Here is a 27,812-nt window from a genome sequence, read left to right on the forward strand (position 1 = left end):
CATTTTGCAGCATGAGTCACACTGATGGGTTTTGTAATTCTCACAGTTCATGCCTCTCCAGCTGATTGCAGTACTGATTCTATTTTCACCAAGTCAAGACTATTTCCCAGATCCTTAGAAGCTGTCACCAAGACTTCTCTGCAGAAAATGAATCAGATGAAGAACATCAGCCATGTCCTGGTACATCAATTGGAATGAAAAAAACTAACTCCTACTAGCTAATATTCCATATAAATAGGGATGATTGCTAAGCCATAAATGTGCATTAAGTTCTACAGGCCAAAATTGAAATGTGAGATTATTTAATTATTGCCTTATTACTTCTTAGTATTTCATAGATTCATTCCAAAATTACTTAATTCCTTATGATATTACAAAAACTATTTCAAGTCCCATCAATATTATATCTTATTATTTAGTTTGTGTATTTAATTTGTAACAACAAGTATCAATTAAGCTTTGACCAGAGTGAGGAACAAAGGCCAACTCCTCCTCTGCTCTGTTCAGATGAGTTTTATTAAGCTACTCCAAGGGAGATAATTCCAACTCCACTGCAGGGGCCAGAACAGCAGAACATTAATGCAGGCTCTACTCAGTGTAACAGGAGAGCCTCAGGTCTGCCAAGGATCCCAACCTTTTCCACACTGAACATGGATTCCCATCCTCCAGAAGAATTTTGTGAGGCTCCATATTTCCCTGAGGAAGCATTGATTTTTCTCTTTCCTACCTTTCAAATATTTTCCAGTTTCTTACCTATATAAGACAACCATATAATAGCACAGAAATAGGAAATACCCACAACAACATAAAAGCCCCAGAAAAAATACAGCACTCTTAAAATGGAATTAAGTACCAGAAATAGAACTTAAATTACAGTTCCTTCATCATTAATATGGCATTAAAGATTTAACTTCATTGTCATCACACCAAGTTACAGGCAAATGAACAAAAACATATGTGCAAAAATGCACAATGTACTAATGCCAACAAAGACTGGTCACCAGCTTGACTTTATTCTGATTCTAGTTTTGAACACACATGTAAACAACAATTATGACACAATTTTAAGCAAAAAAACATAGCTGAGGTTTTACACATTTTAAAATTTCTTCCACTACCATTCCAATAGAAAAAAAATCAGGAAACAAAAACCTCTTGCAAATGTATGACTTTGAAGAGATGACATTTATAAGCAAACTTAATAAAATGCCATGCAGTAGTTTCCTATATACACCTTTCTCCTTTATATCCTTTAAAACTGGTATTTAAAATTCCCTTCTATTATTAAAAATACTTTTATAAAAATAAAACACTTTCTTTGTTATCTGTAGGTACAGGATCCTTTTTCCAGTGGATTCATTGCAACTCTACTTTGGTGAGCAGATCATGCACTTCACAAATACCTTATCACTTGTATGGACAAGCACCACTTGATGTATCTGCACAGCAGCCCTGATCCTGTTTCCACTGAAGCCAATGACAAAACTCTCACAAAAGCCTCCAAAGAAGTTAAAAAACCTCTCTTTATTAGCTATTCTGATGAGATAAAAACATCATCCAAGGTTTGGGCTCTTTCCTGTTTATTTTAATTGCCAGAAAAAGCAAATCTCAGATTTAAAATTTTGATTCAAGCATATCAAAATACACTATTATAAATCCATATTTACATCTAAGGTCTGACTCACCTTTCTTTGCCTATGTGTAAAAACTAAGAATAAATTTTCATTATTACAGGACTGCCATAAACTGAAGTTTACAAGTGCTTTTAGCATGATACTGCATGCATTTTTCTTGCCTTTATGATGTCTTCAAAGAGAATGTCATGTTTAAATATCCACTATTTGTAAGTGGATATAAAAAAGTTTGCTATGCAAACTCTCAGAGCAAGCTGTTGAGGCAGGGCTTTGTTTCTAGGTATGCATGTGTTAAACTCAAATTTAAGACAACTTTAGCTAGTTTGCATCTAAAAATAACAGTTAACATTTTTAGCCATAAAAATATAGGGTTTAAGAAGTCATCAAAAAATTAAAAAGGGCTGACCATTTCCTGCAGCTCAGAAGGCTTTGAGTTCTAAACCATGTACAACCCAACACAATTGTTGATTGTCTTGCAGTCAAGGTGGCCAAAAAGTCATTTATACAGAACTGAATCCACAACCTGTGACTAGCCATGTAAGCAGTCCTAGAAGGTATCTAGAAGCTATTTAAATATGCAAATATAAAGAAGAGATTTAACTAAATGCTGCTTTAGCATTTCCTGACAAATACAAATCTGGGAATGGCCTTTCACAGTACTTCACCTCAATGGAAAGTCTCATTTACTGCTGCCTCCATTACACACACGTGAGAATGCCAAAATACACCAGCTTGAGTACAGAAACACAGCTGCACATCTTCCAAAGAGTATCAAAAATCTGACTACTTTGCAATAATTAATTAAAATCAGAGGCTTGTGAAAATACAGTCAGCATACCTAAAGGAAAAAAATAGTGGTGATCCATTACTAACCTAATATTCAGTATTCAAAAAAAGTCAAAACAGAACACCAACAGAAACAAAAATAGCTTAGGGTTTTCAAATATCCTGTTATTAGCTAGAATCTTCCATTACCCACACTGGCACTGAATAATTGAAAAAAGCATGCATTTAAATAGCTTTTTAATTCACAGGTGTTAGAACATAGGAAGTACCTCTTAATATTCAACTTTTTCAGCAATATAAGACTGCAACAGTGTCACCTTACAACACACAGCTATTTCTACTAATAATCCATGAGATGGAATCCACTCCAGGCTATAACACGTTCTACCAATAAAGAAATGAATCCAAAATTTTATATGTACAAAACAGGCAATACATGAAAACCTCATCTTCAGCTTCTGTTTACAGAAGCCTATTCTGTAGGAACCTACAGGTGCCTATTCCTTACCTGCTTGCTGGAGAAGAAAATAACAAAACCAATACTGCTAATTAGACTATCAGGAAACAGGATATCACAGCACAAATAGTTTTATTCAGGTCAAAGATATGCAAGGCTGCTCCTATGGTTCTTTCAGTAAAAGTGAACACAGACTGAACTAAATTCCCTATCTTGATTCTCAGATCAAGTTTTAGAAATAAGATCTATTGCTGTACTATCTATAGAAAAACAAATGTTAAGAATCCCCCCTCTCTGCCCTCCCCAGGCAGAACATTGCACCATGGCACTGAAAAGCTGAAATCAGACTAAAGCACTTAATTCTACAGGACAAAATACATTCATCTAATGCACATTGGCATCAGCTGTACAATCTTAACAGCATATGTTGAAGGTAAAGCAAAGTTTGGTAAAACCTTCATATAGAACAATAAAAGCAGCAATTATTTCCCCAGCATTAGAACTAAAAAAAGTTTAAGTCTACTAATAACATCTTTTAAAAAATCCATACCTACAAAAAAGCAGTGACTTTGTCTTGGACAAAGATGGCTTTGCCCTGAAAGCAGTGTGGTATTAAATAAAATATTTCTGATTATAAATAGCTACTTCATGTAAAAAAAAAAAGCATCTTCATCTGGTAAAGCATTTGTGAGCTTGATAGGGTATGATACCAGTTTATTTGAACTTTTGCTTTCCTTGCTATTTTTAGTTTGTGGAGGCTGGCACAAAACATTTACTAGAGCTTAATGGCTTGTTGTCTCATTGCTATTATTACAAACCACTCATGTGGAAAGTTGTTAACTGTGCAGTTTGAATTCATAGGTGCTTGTTTGCCACTGGTTGACATCGGCATTGATCATGTTGCGCTCGGTGAAAGTGACGCATCCCTCGGAATCGATGAGCACCACCGTGTTCGTCCTGCAACAGCAGCAGCACAAGGTTACACCTGGGCTCCATCTCAGGAATGCCAGCCTGCCATCCCTCACTCACAAATATTTTAATCCCCTTTTGTTTTTCCACCTGAGCACATCACCAACACATGAGCAGGGCAGAAATCATCCTGACAAGTTCAAATGGGCATTTTCAGTCTTCTGTCACGCCACTGCTTTGATTCCCTGCTGCACTTGCAGCAGCTGACACACAAACCTGCTCACTGCAGAGAGTATGGTAAAAGCTTAAACTTAGTGCAAAGTGCTCCATTCAGAAAGAAGTGGCATAAAACAAGTTTTTCTTCACACCCTACATGTACCCATGAGGATTACTGACATCAACAGTACTCTCTTCATTCCCTTCTTTCAAATCAATATTATCACAGGACATTGATATATGATCAAGAACAAGGTGTCTCTCTGGAAACCTTCCAAAGAGGAAATTTGTTTTCAGTAAAAGCAGATGCCAGTTGTGCATCTATTCCACTTTGCCTTGGCTAAGCTGTGATTTCTCCATGGACACTGCAGTACCCTTCCACAAAGGGGTGACTGGCACTAGGAATTTTGCACCATCCTCATCTGGTGGCCTTTCCCAAGTCACTTCACAGTTGTTCACTCATACAAAAAAGCACTTAATTTCCTCACAAGAAAGTGAGGCCCAGTTAACAACCTCTATTCACTAAGGCCTGTTGCTAAGGGAAAGGTAAATGTGAGCATACAATTATAGCAGTAGGGAGACTTGAAATGTGTGCTAATTCACCAGGAGAAGGTCAGTATTTCTATCAAGTTATCCCTGTTTCCTTTGAAATGGCTGGACTCCAATCTGTGAAGCAAGACTCCAGTCTTGTGAAGCTGGACTCCAATCTGTGCTTTGTTTCCATGTTAAGTCTTCACTATCCTATATTTAAAATGTTCTTTTAATACATTTAAAGAAACCACTGCAAATACTGAGTATCTCTCTCAGAATACCAACTTAAAATACCTACAGCAGTGAGCACCCTGCTGCTTATCAGCTCCCATCTCTACAGAGGAAATACTATGGCTGGACCATGCCACAGACCAATCTGACAGAATTATTGACCGACTTTTAGACCAGCAACAGGGTTCACCAGCAATTTTGTCCCACTGAAGATCAAGTGAAGATTTGCATTGCATTACTCTATTCTTCTTGCAGTTTTGGTGGAACAGTCAGAGCAGAGAGTGGGAATATCTCAGTAAAAACAGCAGCATCAGTTAGGGAAGAAATGGAAATACAGGTTCTGCTGAACAAGAGCAATAGGTTCTTAATGTATGAAAATGGCAGATCCATTTTATGATGCAATGTCTAAGGAAAACTCTGATTTAGCAACACAGGTGACATGATTCCTGCTCATGGAGGAGAAATGTGTTCTGCAAATCTCTGGTAGGATCAAAGTTAGATGTGCTCAGATCTGCCCTTACACTGGGGAAGCAGGAGAACTGTATTATCTTGTCTGGGACAAGGCAAAGCTGTGCCCTGCTCTCCATCAAAGATGAACCACAGCGTGAGCTTCAAATGCTCCTCAGCAGCAAACCCCAGACACTCCAATACTGACCAAGGAAACACATGACTGAATTATACCAGATTAATATCTTTAAAAACATTAAAGCAGTCACTATGGAGTTTAACCTGACAATAGCCCAATTGTGATTTGAGGTGTGCTTTGATCAGTGCTCATTCATTTCTGGCTCTGGTTTTACCTTGTTCCGTAGCCCGGGCAGCGAACGCACACGGCCGCGTACTTGTCCAGGATGGGGCGGATGTAATCCTTGCCTTGGTCCTCAATTGCAGGGTCTGGTAACTGACTGGAAAAAGTAGGAAAAGAGTTTAAAAAAAAAAATCTTCAATATTAACACATTCATCCCCCTTGATCTGGAAGGAGTTCCAGGACATCCCTGAGATCACAGGGCTGAAGCAGAAGAGAGGGGGTAAAGGACAAAAACCCATCAGGAAAGAATGGAATTCTGTGATTAAACCAACCTCTGTACCCACTACATTCCTGTAATGTGCACACACAAAGAGATCATAAAGTAATATGAAACAGGATATTTTAAGAAAGTTCAAAGCTAGTGCATATCCACATGTTCATATTTATTATGAAAAGATCATTTCATCTTGAAGTATGATTTGGAAAGATTACAGGTTTAGTTTTAAATATTGCTTTTTGTAAGTAAATATTTCCTTTTTATAGTCAGATGGTTTCAGATGAGATCAAATGGAATTACTGAACATTAAGGGAAGATCATTTGACTATGTTGTATCTTATATCTTTGTCTTCTTACTAGAAAAAATATAAAGTCTAACAATTTTTAAAAAATCACTTGATGAGATAGATGAAAAAAGCTATAAAGACAGCTTAGCAGACTCACCAATTACTAGTCATTGCTCAGATGTCTGAGTCTGTATACAAAACTTTATTTTGAACCACTGAAAAACGCCAAATTCATGAATGCTGGCATTAAAATTTGCTGTAAAGTTTGGGAAATTGAATCTATATACCAGAAACAGCTTTGCTTCAACTCTAATCACTTCCCAGACAGATGAAATTCAAGGTAAACATCAAAGTTACCAGATGGTGAGCAATGATATGAATTTAAACCACAGCACCTCCTGTATCCAACTCCATGTGTGCAGAATGTAGTGCTATCGACTTCCTTTCCTTCTGAACATCCAGCTGATGGGCTCAGGTTCACTGTGCCATCAGTTGTGAGTGCAGGAACCTTCCTTACATCTCAAACTCATCTCTTGGGGACTACTTTGACTCAAACTTACTTGACTGGAACTTTCCTGACTTAATTGTACACACCCTTCCTTTTCTCCTTCCCCCACTTGGCCTGAAACAACTGCACTTCTGAGGAAGGCAGCTGGTTGAACTTTGAAGTGTTGCTTCTCCACCCTCTATTGTCTGCTCTACTCTGAGCAGCAACACAGGAACAGTAAAACCTACTAACACAAACCTGCTCAGCACCTGTGAGGGTGCTGAGGCCCTGGCACAGGTTACCCAGAGAAGCTGTGGGTGCCCCATCCCTGAAGGTGCTCATGGCCAGGCTGGATGGGTGTCTGAGCAACCTGTGCTAGTGGACAGTGTCCCTGTCCATGACAGAGGCTGGCACCAGAAGATCTTTAAGGTCCCTTCCCATCCAAATAATTTTATGATCTATGTAAATAAGTGCTTTCTTTAAGCGCAGTAACCAAACTTGTGAGCCTTCAAAAAGCTGACAGCAAGCAGCTTGCACATCCCTACACATGCACTCATTGCCCTTACTAAGACAAGTGCAATCTTTAAAAAAAAAGGGCACAGAGAAATCAGTGCACAGCTGATGAGGTCTAAGATTGCAGTAGCCTTAATTGTGTCTCCTGCTTGAAAATCAATCCTGTTGAAAGTCAGGCTCTGTGAGAACACTGCTTTCAATTAATATGAAGGTAAAGTGCTTTTTCCCTTCAAAACAGTTTTTATATGCATATTTTTAAATGGGTCATATTGTATTTGAGTAAATTCCAGCTATCAGGTTCTTACGGCTCTTGATTATTCATCACTGTAAGGAGCTCCTTCACCAAGTCTTCTTTGGTGAGGTCTTGACTTCTCTTGACCACTTCTGTGAAAAGCTGCTTCCCATACTGAAGTTTCTTCCATGGTGTATCCAACAAAGAATTACTCAATCCATATATTCCTACACACAAACACACACAAAAAAGCCCAATTTAATTGGAAAGTGCATTCTGGTGATTTCAGTTGTCGTTACAGATTTTAAAAATTTTAATAAAGTCAAAGTGACTCCCCAGCTAACCTTTATCTTCAGGTGTGCCATAAACACACAAGCCCATTACTGAACAGGAGAATACAGCAGGCTCCCATCTTGTGCTGGGCTGTGCTTAAGCACTCCCCTCATGCTGATGCTCAGTACTTGGTTTTAGTTGTACCCTAATTCACATCCACAGCAGTCAGTTTGAATTTCTGGTTTGCTAAACCATGAAGGCACAACAGAATTTTATAATTTCTGCAATCTAGTCTTGTCCAATGTAGGGATAATAATCATAAGTTATCTTTGTCTCTGATTTTACTCTTGAAAAACACTGCAAAGCAGCACTGCATGACAAGAAAGACTCTCCTCTTTAGAGGCACCCTCTCACCACAAGCCAGACAAGAGAGATCACCAAGCATCCTCTCCTCCTAAAGGCAGCCACATACACAGGAGTCTGTTGTCTAAGCACAGAGACCAGAACCATCTTTGGTACAGTCTGCAGATACTAGAATTTGTGACTCAGTTTCTCATTACAACATGGCCAGATTTTAAATTTAAAAAAAAAGTCTGTATTAAAATTTGTTTTATGTACATTTGTAGCTGTACAAAACCTAACCGTTGTTTCCAAGAATTTATGCTGTAATTGCTACAATAACAATTTGGCTACTGGCAGCCACATTTTGACCATTAACCTAAGCAGGCAAAGTGAGGCTCTGCCATCAACTGCTCCCAGCCAGTTACACTGCTCAGAGCCTTCCATGTGCCCTGGTTCCATTCAAACTGCCTTTCTGATGGTGACTTCTGGAGCATTGCTCTCTGTAGCTAGCTAGCAAAGAACTAGATTTAAAATATTTTAAAACCAATTCACCTGATAAGACAGATTATATTTGTTTTTAAAGCCAACTCTGTCCCTGGGGGAGCATAGTCATACTGTGACCTTCAAGCTGCTGGGTAAAGGCAGTTAGGGTCAGACCCTTTGAAAATTCCATTCTCAAGACAGACTTCTGTTCTTCTGCCATAATTACCTAAGCAGGATTCCACTAATTGCACTGCAGGTGGGTACATACACTGGCATGGATAGAAACTTTTAATGAACTATTGATTCTTTACTGCAAGTTATTAACAAAAACTTAAATGAATTCAAGGACATTTAGTAATATTTTCTTTTAAAGAATGCAAAGAAAAAGTAAGTGAAGACAATGCTTAAGTAGCTAAATTACTAGAACAATACAGAGCTACATAAGAAAAAGTAATCTGACCTTTCTGAAGAAAACCTACCAGCATTTAGGAAAACAGGTTCTGGTTCTCCTCTGTTTCCATAGTAGCAAATTACATCTCCTTTGGTGGTACTGAAAAATATAAATACAAATTTCTCCTTGAAAAGCCATCAGCTTCTATATTTGATTATGCTTTAATTTCATGCAATCTTTGAGCACATTAAGATGCTTCTCCCACTGTTGCTCCTATGATACCAGACATTGATGTGTTTTATTACTTTCCTCCTCTCAAAACACTGCACCATTATCAGGAAGTAGCATTAGCATTTTTAAACATAACTGCAGTAAAATTCAGTAAAACCCCATAACTTCTGCATGGAAGCAGCCAGGCTTAATGACAAAAACCTGGTCTTGATTAACGGGAGATTAAGTTGCTTGGGAGAAGGGGGCATGTGAAAACAAAGGAACTGTCCATCACAGCAAGTACCCTTTTCCCCATCACTTCTTTGAATCCCTCCTGCATTCTAAGCCACTGATTGCTGTGGGCCACTTCAGATGGCAGAAGTGCATTTCAGGCCCACTTCCAGCAATGCTGCAGGGCATGGCTGGGTCCTTTGTGCATTTCTTGGCCTTTTCAGATCCCTGTAGTCACTGAATCTCTCTAATTGTAGGCACTGGCTGCAGCACTCACTCTCTCTTGTGCTCAGAGTACAGGGAGGGTCTTGCACAAGGTTCAGAGACATTCCAACATTGCAAACAACTCTTATTTGACAGAGATGGTATCAGCATATCCAAACAGCAGGGATCCACACAGTCACACTGATACTGACAACACAAACACCAAACCAACTGATAAGGGAAAAAAAGAGAAAGTAAGTCATCAATAAGCCTTGTGTGTCCTGTGGGAAATGGATTGCCATTAGATGGCTCACTCTCAGCATCCCTCACTCAGCTGACATGGAATCCTGATTCCTCAGATCATTCCAGTTGATGGGGTTTGGATTTTTTTTTTTAATTTGCCAGAATACAGCAATGAGATCTAATTCTGTATTTCCCCCTAGTGATTTACTTGTTCACAGTTACCAACAAACACATTCTCATCATAGTTCAATTTTTAATTTGTCTCTCAAGCTCCAGCTCCTTAGACAGCAGATAGAGTTTCCAAATTGGAAAAAAATAAAAACAAACAAACAAACAAAAACCAAAACAAACCAAAAAAACCCAAACACAAAACTTGCACTTAAGACTGAATTTGGATTAAGTAGCACAAAGCATAATACAGAAGAGAAGCTATTTCCAACTCCTCATTTTTTCCTAAGATATAAAGGAGTATCTCTGTGCTGATGCAAATCAGAGTACATAGAATGCAATCTCATTAATGATGTACTGGAACTTAAATTGCTCTGCATAACTTAGCATCCGCTACTCAAACCTTAATAACAAGCAAAACAGTCTTGATTTAGCTGTTTATATTCTTCTTGAAAAGCCATTATGAAAGACATTCTACAGTGTCCTTTGAAGACAGCCAAATGAAGAAGGAAATATTAACTTATTAATTATAGAAGTCAGAGGAGTCAAGAAGAGGAATATGGAAAAAGTCCCCATAAAGCAAAAACAGAAGTGCCTTTCTCTGTGCACTACTCTTCCTCCTCCCAAAGCCAAGGAGTGTCTGATACCACACAGAAAGATCAAGTTTTTCAGCAGAGGCAGAAGACAGCAATCACAGCAAGTATATTGTGTACACTATTTTTATTGTTAAATATCACATAAGACATAACATCAGCTATGATAACATCAGTTACTCAATTTGCAGTTTATCGACTTTTAAAAGAAACGTGTAATATTTCTGGACTTTCCTCTAGTGGCTTAGAAGACATTTATTTTCCTTATCTTTTTCTTCTCATCCTTAAGACCCTTGTCCAAATTTATTTATGCTGATGTCAAGACTTACTGACCACACAAACTCTTCACAGACAACAGCCCACCTTAGGTATCCTAAGTTAAGACATCAGAAATCACACAAACTACTGTACTGGTGCATTAACTATTCTGTTTTCAAATACCTGCTGTAGAAGGTCTGTGAAAAGATCAGAGCAATTGTTATAACCTGAAGCCTCACAGTGTTAGATGGAGAGGTGGACAAGGGGCCCAAGGAAGCCCTGGGACACAGCTGTAAGACAAGGCCTGCCACAGATGAGACTGCACAGTGAGTAAGCTGGCTCTGCTGACTTCCTCTAAAACAGCTTTTTACATGAGAGAATATAATCCTCTAGCATCTCTTCCAAGATTTGTGTCACTGGCAAATTCAGTAACAAGATCCCCTGGAGTTTATCAAGAAGATGGGGAATACATGCAAACTGCAGGGTCACTAATTCAGGACATTGGGATTTTATGGCATGCACACTCCCCCAGGAGTGTTTTCACTTACCTCCACTGCAGCACTGCTGCTGCCTTCTGTCAAAGGGAGACTAAAGCCTCCCAAGAGACTTCTGAAATGGGGATACTTTCAAAATTTAGTTCACTGTGCCAGTCAGCTACTCTTTCTTTTATCATTTGGCTCTGCCTATTCCCTTCCTACTGTTTACAGGTACTCAGAACTGAACATCAAAGCAGAAGCCAAGATGAAAAAAAATCACTGTAAGCTTGATCGCAGCAATAGCCTCAAAACCCTGGCCTGCACTCAAGATTCTCTTCCCTCCCAGCCTTACAAGTACAGATACCAATTTCACTGCAGAAGTAATAAAGGCATAATTAAAGTGATGACAATGGACCCAACAGACATATTTTTAAATCCCAGCCATAGCTGAGAGCAGAAAGAAACTAAAATTATGCTCTTAGATACATCATTCTGTCAAAAAATGTAAGCAATAATAAATGTTCTAGGCAATATTCTAGGCAGCACAAATCTCAGTAGTAATAGAAGCTCCACAGCAACATGAAAGCCATGCAGAGTTTGCCACAATCACTTCTCAATGTTGATGAAACATAAGCAATGTCCTTCTGCACTCCTGCCCTGCTTCACCTTCAAGGTGGCTCCAAGTCATGTCCAACAAAAACTCAGAATGAAAGAAAAAGGAAAAAAGTAGTGAGGCAATAAAGCTGCAGAGTGTGGTTATCACCAAGTGATCACTCCCCTGGGCACTGAGCTCTACTCTGCTACAGACAAGGACATTGGATTGTTTTATGAATAATCTGTGCATGTAGTTTTTGTGCAAGGACAAAAGATGAAACTGGCAGCAACACTGAAATGCTGCACAGTAGTTTCCAATAAGTAGTATGGTTCACAGATTCATTTTCTTTTCTTCAATGTTCATGAGCTATCATGAGATAACTCTTTCTGTTCTGAAGCTAAAAATAAACAAGCAAACACCAAACCACCAACTGCAAAGCCCAAACATGTACCACCTACCATCAAATAAAATGGTGAAAAGAATTCTGCTGGATACTCACAGCATACAAAGTCTGCCTTAAAACAGACCCTGATTTTGTTGTTGATGTCTAAACATTTCTTTGGCACTGTCCTAATATTTTGGGCCAGGCAGAAGCTGACAGTAGAGGAAAGAGATAACAATGTTTTTCAGAAGCATTTTTCTTTCTTCTGACATTGGACTGCCCATCCATCCACTGGAAGTGACTGAAGATCTATGCAGAAATACCTCATCTTCATGAGGGAGCCATAAGAAGCAAGACAGGTGCCAGAGGTGATACTGAATTAGGAAGTGCATGAGAAGAAAAGGAAATGAGCTTACAGAGCAATCCCAGGGACTTGACCATCCATGTTCTTTTCATACCAGCACTCTGACCCTATCTCACTTTGAAAAGGCACCTAAATCCAATCTCTGGAGAGCAATCAAATCCTTCCCACCCAGCCAGGTCACATTAACCATGCTGAATGACAGCCTGCAGGTGATGGCATAGTTTAGTACATTTTCCCTGCAGGGGTTGAATACTGTCTGTGACAGGGGAGAACAGACAAGTTCACCCAAAAGGCAATTTTCTGTAATCCCCTCCAGCTGACTTGTTTGTAAGGCACAATTTGTCTATTCATCATGGAGAAAGTGATTCACTCCTGTTCCACAGGGATCTTATTGCACATGAACTAGATGGGCTCTAACTGACAGCCTGTCAGAGGCTACACTTGCTGGGTGGGTGACAAGAAGCTGCCAATTTGTCCTTCAGGGCAGTCTGAATTACACACTTGGCTGTAAGGAACACAAGTGAGATGCTGCCACAACAGCCCTGACACAAGTTTGAGGTACCCATGAAAGGCTGAGTAGGTGTAGCAGTAGATTTGTTGAACACAGGTTTTCCCCAGGACAGAAATGACGTCCTGATCATCAACAAAAGCAGCTCACTGCCTTCAGGTATTATCACAAATGGAGAAAGAACAAAAACCCCTTGAATATTGAGATATTGAGCAGGTATTTACCTTACAGAACAGTCCAGCCTCTGATAACCTTGTTCCTTTCTAATCAGACCTACAGACAGCAAAAATGAGAGGAGTGGCAACACTGCCTTCCTGGAAGCCAATTTTGCAGCTGCACAAGATTCCAAACAGACACTGTTTGCCACATGCCATAATTCAACATAAAAGTATGTTTAGCATAACTGAATAAATATTCATGACTCTCATACTCAGCAGGTACACCCAAGATGATAAACTGAAAGATGATAAACACCCAAGATGATAAACTGAAAAATCAGAAAAATAAAAGTACTAAGTAATTTTCTTAAAACAACAAATCAATAGTGTTTAAATTGATATAAAGAGATGCCACAGAGTAAATAGATTATTACACTGAAAGTGTCAAAACCCATGCATGTTAAAAATAAGAGTCACACTAAGCTGTGGAAATGAACAATGAGATTTTATAACCTGTATAGTTGTTTCCAGCTCCCTTTCTTGTATTACTGCACCTGTCATCTAGCACACTGTCATCATAATCATACTGAGAGAAGATAAAATTTCTTTTTCTGAAACGTGTACCTGAAGATTCAAACATTGTAAATCTCTCTAAATATGCTGCTTACACTCAGCAGAATGTGCTCAGGTACACCCCTTCCCACCAGTGCTTCATTTACCCTTTCAGTCTGAGTTTCCCCTCCGTTTCACACACTCTAACAGAGCCCAGCACTATTTGTTACACAATGGAAGAACACATTAAGGACAGTCCTCAATCTTTGTTTTGAACAGTAACACGGCCCAACAAAATAGCATCAACTACAACACCATTTTCTATTTACACTGAGAAGTAGCTCCATTCACATGCCACATTTCTCTTTGGAGTAATTCTAATTTCCTAAAATGACAAGTTTACAAATATTATTGAAATTGCTCTGCATCATTAGCTTGCCAAGAATTTCATTTCATCAGAGTATCCAAGGCTAAGGACATGTCAAAGCAGAGAAGTTAATCAACACACACAGCTTTCAGAGTGATACTCAACAAGGAATTATGACCTGTATCACCATGGAAAGACTATTCAATTGAGCATACAACTCTCTATCACCCCAGCATGGAGGAATAAACAAACCCAACACAGGAATGATTACCTTAAATAAAATCAATCAAACCTACTTTAATATCATCGTACTAGCAGCCATTATCACTATTCTCTTTTCCTACATTAAAAGGAAGAAACTCAAACTTACTGCTTGCTAGGCCACACCTTGAATATGGTGTTTTCTTGAAAACATCTATTTCCTCTGTTACCCTTTCAGTAAAAGATAGCCTTCCAATTTATGCAATGTAGCAAGGCAGCAACATACAGCAGAAAGCTCAAAAAGTCAAATCCTCTGACCATGGTAAAAAATAATTTAGGCAACTGAAAAATTTTGGGAATTCTCTGGTGAGACGATGAACTTTATAAAGTAGAGAGTAAAAGACCAAAAAGCATCAAACCCTCCAACTGCCTGGCCATCTACTGGACTGAATTTCTGGAAACATAACCTGTACATTTATTTCCAAGCAGAAATACACTCATGGTATCTTCACAGAACTGACTCATAAGTTTTGGCCATCAGCTGAAGGTGGTCTAATACAGAAGGTGAAAAATGTAAATAAAAGGCCTGTTAGTGAGAGGGTGCTAGAAATGCTTTCCACTGAAAACAGTAAACACTGTGGCCTTCTGCTTTAAGTGCATTCCCAGAAGCATGCAGAAAAGCAGAGTGGGAGAAGGCCCTGCACCATCAGGTTGTCTGACAAGATTAATGCTTCTGCACAAGAGTGCCAAAGCAGCAGTGTGCCCCTGGCAGTTCAGCTGTGCTCCCAGGCATGCAGTGTGCATCCAGCTGGGAACTGACACAGGCCTGGAGAGGCCTCAGCCCTGCATTTCCACTCCTCCCCATCAGGCAGAAGGCAAAGCAGCAGATGTACTTGTGCATAGACACATGCACAAGCAGTGAAAAAGGACTGTGCCAATCACACTAAATTATAATTAAGTATCCAACATCCTTTCTCAGCTACAGAAACTTTAGGGTAATGTTTATTTGTCTTGTGATGATTTTTAATGTTTAAGGAAAGATTAATGACACAGACACACTGACAGGAATAATAGCTTGCAAGCTTTCAGCTGTTCTAATCCTGCTGCAGCATGTCAACTCTCAGAGAAAAGAAGATGTCTGAGAAATTATGAGCTGAGGTTTTGTCTTCTCAAAATACAAACCCCAGAGCCTCCAGGGTAAAGACTGCCTACAGCCTATCAGGGAGTTGCAAGAAGTTTTGTGGGAAGCAATGCTTAGAATACAAGATAGCTCTCCAGTGTTTGAAAGATAAACAATAACAAAGGAAAGGAAGACTACAATAAAATTAGGGCCTTGCATGCCAATTACCAAAAACATGAGCTCTGAGTTTAGTTTGTGACAGGCTTTCCATTGTTACACTTTGGTGCTATGACTTTTAGGTACAGCACTGTTATTATCTTTCTCCCTCTGATATTTGAACTGTGATGTTTTAGAGACTTACTTCAAGTCAGCTGCTAATAAATTAAATCCATTGTAAAGATGTCCCTCTACTGAAACTTTCTTCAAGTAAGAGTAGCTGTCCAGATCTGCAGTCAAGAAGTTTGTTACAAGAGCACCTAAGAAAGAGAAGTACATAGAGCAACTTGTATGTGTGCGCTCACTATTCTGACAGCCCTGGTAAAATAAACAGAAAGATAAAGATTCCTGTTGCCAACAGGCTGTAACAGTGGAAGAAAACCCCAAACCACAAAACCAACCCAAATAATGAACCAACCTTTAAAAGTCTTACATCATTGTACCATGTTCACATTAAGAGCATGACTTTTACTCTGAAGAACTCAGTCAAAAGCTCTTGGTGAAATTCTAAGAATTCACATTTACTAACTATTCTGGACTGGATGCACCTTTTGTCTCCTCCCACCTTACAAATTCTTTCTTGTCTTGTTTCACTACCCTGATATATGATCCCAAAATGAAATACAAATGACATGGTTCATTTGTTTCTCTGTATAACATTGTTTGTCACTGCAATATATTCCCAATCCAGCACCACATGACAGTTGCACACAAGTCTATTTTTACTTCAAAAAACCCAACAGATGTGCTGTTTTGAGCACCCTCTTTGAACGAGGGTTTTTCTATTATTTCTCCTCCTCTGATTGATCAATGGGGAAGAAGAATCTTTTAGGCTACCTCCAGCATAATCCAAGTTGCATTCCCTGACAAAGGTGTTTGAATATGAATATACACTTTAAGAAATCTACTGTAATCTAAAACTAGCTCAGTGCTTGGCTAATTTTTCTGCCTGTTAATTAGAATTACTTTGCAGAGGAGATGGTGCTGCTGCATAGCTTGTATGAATGTGACTTCAGGCTCTAGGCATTACATCTTGTTTTACTTATGCCTGCTTGATCAAGAAATCATTATCCAAGTCAAGTTCTTCACATCTGTACTCAAACTCATCAGTTAAAAAAAATTGTTTACAGCACATAAACATTCTTTTTGTCCATAAAGCTGTGTTAAAGAAAATTAATATTGTAATCATCAATATTATACTACAACATCAGGGCTTGTTTGTCCACTTCCTTTTTTGTTTTTTATTTCAAGTCCTCCATACCTCTTCCTTTTGCATTTTTATCAATCTTTGGCTGCATATAGTTTGTCAGGGCTGCCATCTTGCCTTTCTTACTGATTCCCAGCCATGTCCCTCCTTCTTTTCCCTCCTCCATATCCAGACCTAATGGAGCAAGTAAGAGTCAGGTTATTAAATACATTAAAATTAAAAAATGTTTCAAACTCACAGCATGTTTTCCTTAGATGTATAAAGAAGAAAATTTCTTATTAGAAAGGCAACACCATCACCCTAACAATGAAAAAACCATGTCATGATTCCCTTATATAATAAACCCCTCAAAACAGCAAGACACACATACCACTAAGGATCTCATTGCTGCTGTCCCAAAACTCGGCCGATTTGGATGGTCTGTGGTAGAATTCATCCCTATTAGCTGCTAGAATAAGCCTGCAGAACACAAGAGGAAAAAAAAGACACTATTACTTACAAATTGGAACTTCACAGTACAGGCAGGAGCAGAATCCAATTTTTTCCAGAGCATTAACTCATTTCAAGCATGAAACTATCCTTTATCTCCCACCTCACCTTTGTCACTCAGTGTAAAGCTGGACTGACATCTGACAGCAGCCTTCTCTCTCACTGTCGAGAGACACAGCAAGTCCCTCCTGGTGAGTGAATGAGGCAAGGGGTGTTTTCAAAAAATAACTCTTACAAAAGAAGACACTGAATTCAGATTGCATAAACAACCTTAAGATTCCTCAGCACAGTTACAGCTTAATTAGAGAAAATCATTATTATTTTGAAATTATTTTTTTAAAAAGTGTTTTTTGTTGCTCGAACATCCTCATCTGAGGAGCAGGTAATGGATCCAAGTACAGGTAGAAGACCCCAGTGATCCCAGGCAGGCCCTGTGTGGAGGCTCAGGGCAGCAGGGGACTGCAGGCAGACCTGCACAGCTCCAGGGCAGCTCCCAAAGCCCTGCTCATCAGCACCCACAACATGACTTGCCTTTATTTCAGCCGTGAGACAGTGAATGCTCCCCCTTCTCTCCAGCTATGTTGCTTAATTTAATTTTAATGAAATGCTATCTTTCAAAAACCTGCAGATTTTCTTTACCAGTTTTTCTTAGCCTCAGTTGTCGTCTTCACTGTCAGTTCCTCCTGCCAGCTGCATCTCAATTACAGCTGCACAGCCAAAGACAAGTTTGCTACTGGAACTGAAGACAGACCATACAATTTTAATTCTAATTTTCAGCCACAACACACGAGACTCAATTCCAATGACATCTCATTACTTTGTTTGGCATTCAGATGTACTTACATTTTCTGCAGGTTTCTGAACTTTCCTGCAAATTCATCTCTTCCCTAATACAGTGTTTAAAAGAGGACTGCAAGGTACAAGTTGCACATTAGAAATACTAGAGAAAAAGAATCATAATGAACCATAGAGAAACTAGAAAAACCTGACACTTCAGTGGCATCCTTTCTGTAAGGTAAGTGCTTAGTATTTTGCCTAACAAAGATGACATCTGTTGGAAAGCAAACTGTATGTACAATTTTATCTTTCCAATGCAAATATAATATTGTTCCTTTCAAAATTACATAATTTCTCTTCTTCCAGCTGATCCTAGTCTTTGAGCTATAGGCTTTCTGCTGGTTTACCAAATTTCTGTCATCTTACTTCAACATGCTCCATTAACAGGATGCAGCCTCCTTGCACAGATTTTTATTTAAATGAGTATCTCTACTTTAAAAAACTATTTAAGTGCACTTCTCATCTCCTGAAGCTTCAATTATACTTTGCCTTCAATAATTCTTGACATGAAACTACATAGTTTCTATTAGATTAAACTCCATAGTTATTATTTGTTTATAGTATCTAAATACTAAAAATAAGCAAAGTCTTTTTTGTGTGATTGAATATTCCCCATCTCAAGTTTAATGCAGAACCCTAAATTTAGCACAAGGCTAGTAGACAAAAACATAATAATAAAAACATCTTTATTTTGTCATTTATGAAACATAATTATAGTGAAAAGGAACAATATTAAGTGACCCCCATCTTCTAATAAATTGCAAAAGCCTATTCAGCTATTTTTATAGCTGAAATAATTCAACTGTATTAGGATTTACATATAAAGATTTATTTTAATATTGAGAGAAATGAAAACATGAGAAATCATTCCATTAAAGCAATTTCCTACAATGCAATTCAGCTCCAGAAAAGAGCCTGTGATTATAGCTTTGAAGCTTGAAACATTAATTTATTTGTAAGATGCACACAGTACTATTCAGAAGGATGTAAAGGCAGCATATTACCTCTGACAGTAATAATGGACTACACTAAAGTGCTTGTTACACTGCACTAAACTTTACCACAAACAAGCCCCAAGAGGGAAAACAGAACCAGCAGCAAAGCTACAGGCAGATGGATTTGTTATGTGTCACAAGAGTGAGCTCTTTGCTTAATTAGATGCTCAAGAAAATTGACCAATATGTTGCTCTAGAAACCAGAGTCTACCTGGATGGAAAATTCTCCCAAGTGTTACAGAGAACATGTTTTAGCTTGGCTATTTTCTTCTAGCCAGTAAACCCAGTCAATGACAAGGTGTTTGTCTTTTAAACTTCTAATTCTTATTGCTGACACTTTCTTTCAGTTGGAAATGCAAAGCAGAGAACAGTAAGGAAAGTTTAATTGCCTGCTTTGTGATGGACAAAGAAATTTGTGTCTGCAGGTACAGGAATCCCCTTTTAGTTGGGAAAACTGTTCCAAGACCTCACCATGAAATAAACAGAGATATAGCACAGTGATGCCTGAACTGTCAAGAAAAATCACTCTTAGCAAGAACTTGTAGAGAGAGGTCTCACTTGGTCCAGTGGCCTGGGATTTACCACCCTAACAGGCAGCTCAGGTGATTTATGTCAGGTATAGAGCAAGCACTGCTTAACAAAAGATACAGAGAAAGTTAAACACAATTAAATACTCCTGAATTTGGAACAATATCTCAAAAGTTTTGTCCTATTCTGATGCTGACAGCAAGTTGTTCTCTGATATAAATTAATAACTTCAATCTTGATGCAATTTTTTATAGCACACTACTCTAAGTTCTACTTTTAAATATTGATCATGGCAGAAAGTTCACTTGGCAAGCAACTGCAGTTTACATCCAAAGGATTTTCCCAAGAGGCATCAAATTGATGAATCTGTCTTTTGCTAACTACCAACACAAAGAGAGTCAGACCAAATAAATGGATATATTAATTCAGCACCAGTCACATCATAAACAAAATCCCTTTTCGGGCAGGCTCCAGATGCAGAAAGGAATGCACTCTGGACAACTGAGGTTTCCATTCTCATTTCCTCTCTTTCTGTAGAATGGCATCTGCTTCTTAATCCAAGAGGACAAGAAAACAAGTCAGTGAAAGGCACAACCATTTACTGAGCAGACTGACTGATGGTTTCTGGGTGAATACCAATGCTTGTACCCTACAAAGTAATATGGAACCTATATAGGACATATAAACACAGCAATAAACCTGCACAGTCTGTTTACAGCCTGAAGTGCTTGCTGTCTTTTTATTACAAACTCAGTGTACTCAAAGATACTGACGTTGGAGATGAAATTTAAAGAGGACAGGCTACAATGAGAAAGAAAATGATTACAGAATGTTTAATAGTTTGGAAATTCACCTGCATGACATCGAGAAATTCTTAGAAACTGACCTAGAAGCCTGCAAGCTTATTTTTTCTTCAGTTTTTGGCTAAACATTTCATACACATGACTTAGTTTATTGCCTACAGTTTTAATTGCAAGCAGTGGCTAGGACACTTCTTAGAAGTTCCTTGGTTGCAAACTGGAAGCCTTAAGCAGATCTACCACACTGAGAGCAGGGGACAGCTACAGCTGTGATGCCCAACAAACAGGATTCCACTTAGTCTGAATAATAAAGTAGAAGGCAGCACTTCCAAACACTGGAATACAATATTTAAAGGACTTATACAGCACAACAGATCACCAGCAAAAGGTCCTTGATTAGAAAGTTCAAGACTTCTGATATAGCCTAAAACCAAAGGCTTCTAAAAAGGCTCCAGTAACTCCTCCAATGGGGAAAGCCATGAAGTTAAACACTACAGAAGCACAGCTGAACACATAATATTGATTTTAGTTTGTAATTCACACACTGGCTACAAAAGGGAATTGTGTAAAATATTACAGAAGCAGGTCTGTTTTAACTACAACCATCTTACCTGTATGCATTTTTTGAAACTGGCCGTGGGTCAAATTTGAATAGAAGGATGCACATTGAAGATCTGATGTTTAAATCTTGTTTCTTCCACAAAGGCTCAATGCAAGGTCATTCTGTGATAGCCTAAAATGGTAATAAAAATTACATATTACACTGCAAATTATAAAAAAAGAAACTTGTAGCTGTGATGGAGCTTAAGGACTGCAATGTATTGACTAATAACTCAAAATACAAATACATAAATAAAATACAACTTCCAAAACAGAATAGTTCTAAAGACTGATTTACTAACCAAATTCTTACATAGTTCTTTCAAAGTTATGGCTGGCTAGTTCAGATTTTTAGAGAAAAAACCTGCATCAAGAAAATACTGACAAAGTGTAGAGTGCTAGCAAAACATGAAAAAAACACTGTTATGCAATTTTCTGCTCATTACTAACAAAGCACCTTTACTTTTTTCCCCTCTCTTAAGGAAGGCAAAATGCTTCTTTTAGAATAAAGGAGAAAATAAGACTCAAACTGTTGCAGAAGACATAAAAAGCCTCATTAAAGACACTCACAGACCTGCAAATAAAGTATAACTTAGGCCAAGCTACTATCAATGTTCAGGAGAAATTATTATTGTTTAGCATTGGGTAAAAGGTCACGAACAAACAGAAACACGTGGGATGTTTTGTGTCCAGAGTTTACATTTTGATGTGGAGTTTCCAGCACTTGTGCTATATTTAAAATTCTGGCCATGCAGATGGAATGACAAATGTGCTTTCCATTTCAAACCAACTAAACAGCTTTCAAATATTTTGTGTTGTCCAATTAACATTTTTCTGGTAATAAACCTGCAGTCTGATCTTTACTTTTTGAGGCTGCTGAAACAATTATCAGAATGCCACCAATGCCCAATGATACACAGCCATTTTTACTGTTACTGAGAGCTTTGGCCATGCAAGGACTTTCAAGGTAAGTCAGGGGGAGAGGGAGGCAGAATTCAACACCACAACTCTAAGGCCGTCTGAGGAACTCAACAACTGAAAAAACTTCTGTACAAAACCCAGGATTTTTAACCTTACTTTCAAGATATGTGGAAAGGGTCTCTCTTGCCCTTTAATTGCTACATAATTTGTCATAAGAGGTATCAGGAAATGGATCATCTTGACTACATTCACATTACCAAAAACAGAGCTGCAAGTGAAGCATTTGTACAGATTTAATTTTTAAATTAACAGCTTGCCCATAGCTGCTGGCTCCTGTTAAGCCACAGTTCAGCACCACAACCAGCCTGCTGCTGTTGTCAGAGCACAGTAAGTTCAGTCTTGCAGCCAATATCTCCAAAGAGACTCTTCTGCTGCAGGACATGAAATAACTCACAAAGAGGTGCAACACTTCTGACATGCTTGACAAGAAAATTAGTGCACAGGAGCGTGTGTGTGTGTCTGTATATATATAAATACACCTTAAAGTATTTTAAATTCTGTTCGCTGACAAAAGGAATTTCCCTCCCAAGTTGACTCATAATCCATGAGCTAAAAGCAGCAATAGCAGAGCTCTCCCAACTATTCTGTGTTAAACAGGTTACACAATAACACACTGTTGGCTTTCTTTGCCTCGATCAAGTCAATCCCAAAATAACTGCATTAGAAATTCATCATAAAATGAAAAATGCAGTCTTGAATTTTGGATAACTGATTTATTGGCAGGTCTTTAAAAAGACCATAGCCAGCTTTGTAGCAAAAATCTATTCACTTTTGAGAAGGTGATATGCCCCTTCTCAGACTTCTGTTGCTGGATTTGAACTGCCAGTACTGGAAGACTTGGATCTTCTACACACAGAGTATTTCAGAAACAACACTCACAGCCCAGAAGAGATCACCTTCAAATCCATGGGTTTAGAGGTTCCCATCTACAGCACTACTGGGAGTATGCCAGGGAATCCTAAAAACTTTTATTTTTGGCAAAGTGCAAAGCAGCACACTTGGTGAAAGCAGGGATATAAAATACAATTTTAATGCCAACTGTCACTGAGTACTCTCACTGACTATGGAGATATGGCTGCTAGGTGCCTTGCCAGATAATTAAATGGATTACTTGATAGAAAACTGTTTGCAATTAATCACTCATAAAACCAATATTTTAATAAACAGGTTTCATGCTCATTGCCTGATTTATTCAGTTCCCTTCAAATAATCAAATAGGTCCAGCTGTTCATGCAAGTTACTGGCCAGCATAAAGATTAAACAAAAACTGCCAGTCAGAAAACAGCTGCATAGTAAGTTTGCAGTACTCATCATAATTATCTAGAAGGACAAGTATTTGGAACACTTCAGTACCTTTCTAGAATCTCCAGTACCTATGATTAGGTACTACTGCTTTGACAGAATGCTTTTTGTCACCCCATGAACCTTGCTTCATGTTATTACAGTTCTTTAAGTTACATTTATGCTTTTATTAACCCCAAATACCAAATCAGCATTTTTTATCTCAGGCTCCACCTTTTTTTTTTTTTTTTTTTTTAGACAGAAGTGTTTATGGCAGATAAAACAGAGCTACCCCTTTAAAACAGCAGCAACAGTTAACTGGCAAAGGAGGCAAGCAATGTATTTTGGTACCTTCTTTGATTAAAGCTGACATTGCACTTGAAACACCTGTTGTGGATATTACCCTTAAATTCTTAAATAGAAGCATACTGAAAGACTCAAATTTGGGTATTCTGGAATTTATAATAATTAACAAAACACCAAGAGGAAGAAGAACTGATGAGAGGCTGTCATAGATGTTGTAAATACATAAACATTCAATCAAGAAGTCTTCATGCAGGTACCATTCTCCCGAGCTCACCCTCACACAGAAGCCACGGGGATGGGATGAGCACATTGCACAGAGCTGGTGCTGCAAAGCACATGTGCCCAGCTCAGCTGAGTCCCCACACACCAAGGAGAGGAGAAGGTGAAAAAGATTAGGCCAGCACTGACTTCCACTTGCAACTTGATCCTACAGCAAGCCCAAAGCCAGATCAAAACTTGATTTTCAATCTCCATTTCTGCAGAAAATGTGTCTTCAGAACCATCCTTAGAAATGAAGGAGGTGCCATAGTTTAAAGAGTTCATATAGAAAAGGCTAAGTTGTGGTACAACACTTGCTTTCTGATTTTCTTTTTGAGGAGAATACAGGCAAGAAGGTCTGCAGGAATGGGGGAGAAATCCTGTGCTCTAGATTGGAGACAGTGAAGACTGGTCTCTGGATAATGAGCTTTTATAAATTCTAGTTTGCTTATTCCTACTCAATAAGACAACAGTTACCAAGGATGACATGATAGCAACAATCTCCTATTTCTGCAATGTTTCTAGTTTGCTGTCCAACTTATGCCTAATACACACAAACCAGCTTGTCAAGAACCACAAACATCCTGTAATTAAGCGTTCTGCTCCAAATGGCACCGCTAATTTGGAAATGACATTAAAGTAACTAACATTCTTGTTCTGTGCTACAGTACTCTGTTAGACAGCACAGTGTGTTGTTTTGCTCATTTGAAGGATCTGTTAAAAGCCTGAGTGGATACATGCCAGCACAAGGTAGCATTCAGGACTTTCAGGAGACCCAAACATGATAGATTGTGTACGTTCTTTTCATAGGGCTCCACCATCATTTGGTTGATTAGAAACAATCAGTTCACAATTTGGCATAAAACTGTTTTACCCTTAAGAACTCCCAGTAGCAGGCTTTGAAAAAGGAAGCCATTTGTTATGTATTTCATATTCACAAATGAAGCATCATAAATAACATCTGTCAGTTACCACAGTGATCTCAAGTGCTTCTCAACTCATCCAAAACTATTGTTTAGGTGCAGTCTAAAACACAGCTAAAAACCATTATTCACTGGAATCTGCTAGTTCTATGTACTACAACAGTAGCTAATGTTCAACAGAGTACAGAACTATTTTACTGTCTCTTTTGAGTATGTCCAAATGAAACTGAGCCCACAGTCCTCAAATGCCCATAGAAGGGCCATAAAGTTGGATGTATTTTCTTGCACTACTGAAATTAGGTTTTTAATAGAGAACTTTAAAATCATGCTTGATTAGTAAACTATTTTTCTCCCTCAGAGAAAACTGTCTCCTGGCTACATTTTCAAAGCATTTTACTGTTTCATTTTTGCACTTCCCTTTTGTACCACATGCTCCACAGTAACAATACTAAGGACTACAGATGAAGTGGAATAGATGGAGCTATAATTTGATGACTTCCAGGTTGTTCCCTGTGAAGAGCATTTGTAAGTAACCCAGGCTTTGTAATCCTCCCAAGGTGAAGAGTCAGTCTTCCCTGAAAGAGGCAGCAAAGCAAGAGCACAACACTTATGAAACACAGAAAATAACATGTAAGGTGAATGGCACTCCCAAGTTTAATGGGCTAATTTTATTTTCTCCTGCTTGATTTCTCCCTGGTGTTTTACTAGATGAGGTCCACTGTACAGTTCCCATGAGAAACAAACACCAGTAAACATAACCTTTCACCACACCATGTTTTAGAAACATTTACAAAAATGGGGTAAAACAGCCTTTGCCCCAGTTTCTTAAGAGCAGGATCAGCAACGGATCTGCAGACTCGGAGCCTTTGCAGGGTCTGTTCCTTAGATAAAAGCTGTATTTTTAGCTTCTACAGTTCTTAGGTTTTCTTCAGGGAGGAACCACCAAAAGACATTAGTAGTTTTCACTGTATAACTATGACTATTGCTTGACCTCAAAGGGTCACTACATATTAAAACCTAATTTAAAAATTACTTTATTATTCTTGTACACTTACAATTACTCCTATATGTGACGCAAATACCAACCAGCCACCACCCACGCAGGAACGAAATGCCATCGCACAACCAAGGAAAACAGGTGCGAACTGACACCTGAAAATATCCCCAGAGGTGCTGCTGGATAAATTTAGGATAAAACCCTTAAGCAAATGGCGCTCAGGAGCTGCACCTTCCTTGGCGGGGAGGGCCGGGGCTGTGGCGGTGGCCGGGAACGGCACACACAGCCCCAGAGCAGGAGCCCGGCAGCTCCGGGAGGCTGGTGGCAGCTGAGGCGGCGCCGGGCTGTGTCCGAGCCCGCCCTGCAGGCACGGTGACCCCCGGTCCCTCACTCCCTCCCTCGCCTCCCTCACTCACCCACGGCCGCCGCACCGCCCGTCCCCCGCGCTGCTTCCGGAGGGCGGCCGGGCCGAGCAGCGCCGCCCCTCCGGGGGCCGGGCCCGGCTCCTCCTCCCGCCGGTGCTGCCGGTACCGACACCTTCCCTGTGCCCCTAGCCCGGGCCTGCCTGTACCGACATCGTGCCTGTGCCCCTAGGCCGGTGCTGCCTGTACCGACACCTCCCTGTGCCTCTCGCCTGGGGCCCGCCGGCACCGACACCTTCCCTGTGCCCCTACCCCGGGGCCCGCCGGCACCGACACCTTCCCTGTGCCCCTGGCCCGGGGCCCGCCGGCACCGACACCTTCCCTGTGCCCCTGGCCCGGGGCCTGCAGCTCTGCCCCGGTGCCACAGCGCCCGGCATTCCCCAGAGCATTGGGCTCATCTCCCAGTGCTTGAGCTGCTGCTTGGCTGCCTCAGCCTGCTGCCAGCGTAGCTGGTTTAGAGCTGAGACGAGAAATTGGGGCAGTAGAATTTTTTTTTTTTCACTGTTAGGGTGGTCAGGCATTGGAACAGATTGCCCAGGGAGGTGGCAGAGCTGCCATGCTTGGAGGTGTTTAAATCTGGTAATGTGGTTTAGTGCTTTATAGAGGTTACAGTGGTTAATGAGGTTGGAGTTCATGATCTTAAAGGTCTCTCCTCACCTTGCTGATTCTGTGATTCTGTGAAGGTGTGAAATAATAATATTACTGATGTGAGCATCCCAGTGCTCATGCCTCTGAGGACAGACACTCCCAGGCTGCTGACAATCTTGGTGGGTTTGGATGCAGCTCCTGACCCCTCAGAGCAAGGCCCCTGCGAGGGATGCTGCTCCCCTGACCTCCTTCAGCCGAGACTCTGCTTCCAGGAAGGCCCCAAAGTCACTGAGCCCTGAGCCTGCAATGGGATGATTTCCAGCCAGGACAGCTTTCCTGAGGATTGAGAAAAACACAAGTGACAGCATCAAATTTGCTTTCACTTATTAGCACAGCATGATCAGAACTGATAACCAAACATTTAGTAATTTTACCTAAATCTGCAGATTTAGTTCGGGATTGGATCTGTGTCACCTTTTTGTCCTACTGAAATATGATTATTTAATTTTTCAAACAAAATCTCAAACTTTATTTCTGACTTTTTTTTTCATGGGTGGCAATAGAGGGTTTCAGTGGAGCCTGTAAATTACAAAATGTTTTATAGTGAAGCCTGGAGTACTCTTCCAGGTTCTAAGACTGATAAACACAATACACACAAGATGTGAAATAGTAATTAAAAGAATTCCCAGAGGTATATGGATGTGTTAGGTGGCTTGTCAGGTTTACTGGATACAGAAAACCTGAAGTCAACTGTCAGGTTTAGCGCTGCTCTGGCATTTGACATTGTGCAAGTTCACCTCAATGCTTTCCTTCTCCATCATCAACAGTGGGATGATCACATTGACCTTTGCAAGGTCTCTTGAGATCTACTGATGAAAATTACTGGGTGAGTGTATGATCATCATTCTTTGTACTACTGCTTCTGAAACACAATAATAGATTGCAGTTATTACCTTG

At 39.5% G+C, this 27,812-nt stretch overlaps 1 protein-coding gene across 3 annotated transcripts; it reads right to left on the reverse strand.

The window, feature by feature from the left end:
• Window positions 1-991: 991 nt before the first annotated feature.
• Window positions 992-26,944, reverse strand: TANGO2 (transport and golgi organization 2 homolog). 3 transcript variants are annotated; one of them, XM_064726924.1, is made up of 9 exons: window positions 26,925-26,944; window positions 21,111-21,232; window positions 17,221-17,309; window positions 16,905-17,024; window positions 15,789-15,903; window positions 8,886-8,956; window positions 7,382-7,535; window positions 5,565-5,669; window positions 992-3,834 (listed from the first exon to the last, which is right to left on the reverse strand). In XM_064726924.1, exons 2-9 carry the CDS (start codon window positions 21,164-21,166, stop codon window positions 3,714-3,716), a joined length of 831 nt encoding a protein of 276 aa, XP_064582994.1. In that variant the 5' UTR covers window positions 21,167-21,232; window positions 26,925-26,944; the 3' UTR covers window positions 992-3,713. The 3 variants fall into 3 exon arrangements, with proteins under 3 accessions (XP_064582994.1, XP_064582991.1, XP_064582993.1); XM_064726921.1 differs by lacking the exon at window positions 26,925-26,944 and adding an exon at window positions 26,262-26,326; XM_064726923.1 differs by lacking the exon at window positions 26,925-26,944 and adding an exon at window positions 25,904-25,924.
• Between the last annotated feature and the right edge of the window lie 868 nt (window positions 26,945-27,812).

The sequence above is a fragment of the Zonotrichia leucophrys genome, chromosome 15 (assembly GCF_028769735.1).
Source record: "Zonotrichia leucophrys gambelii isolate GWCS_2022_RI chromosome 15, RI_Zleu_2.0, whole genome shotgun sequence".
Classification (NCBI taxonomy): domain Eukaryota; kingdom Metazoa; phylum Chordata; class Aves; order Passeriformes; family Passerellidae; genus Zonotrichia; species Zonotrichia leucophrys.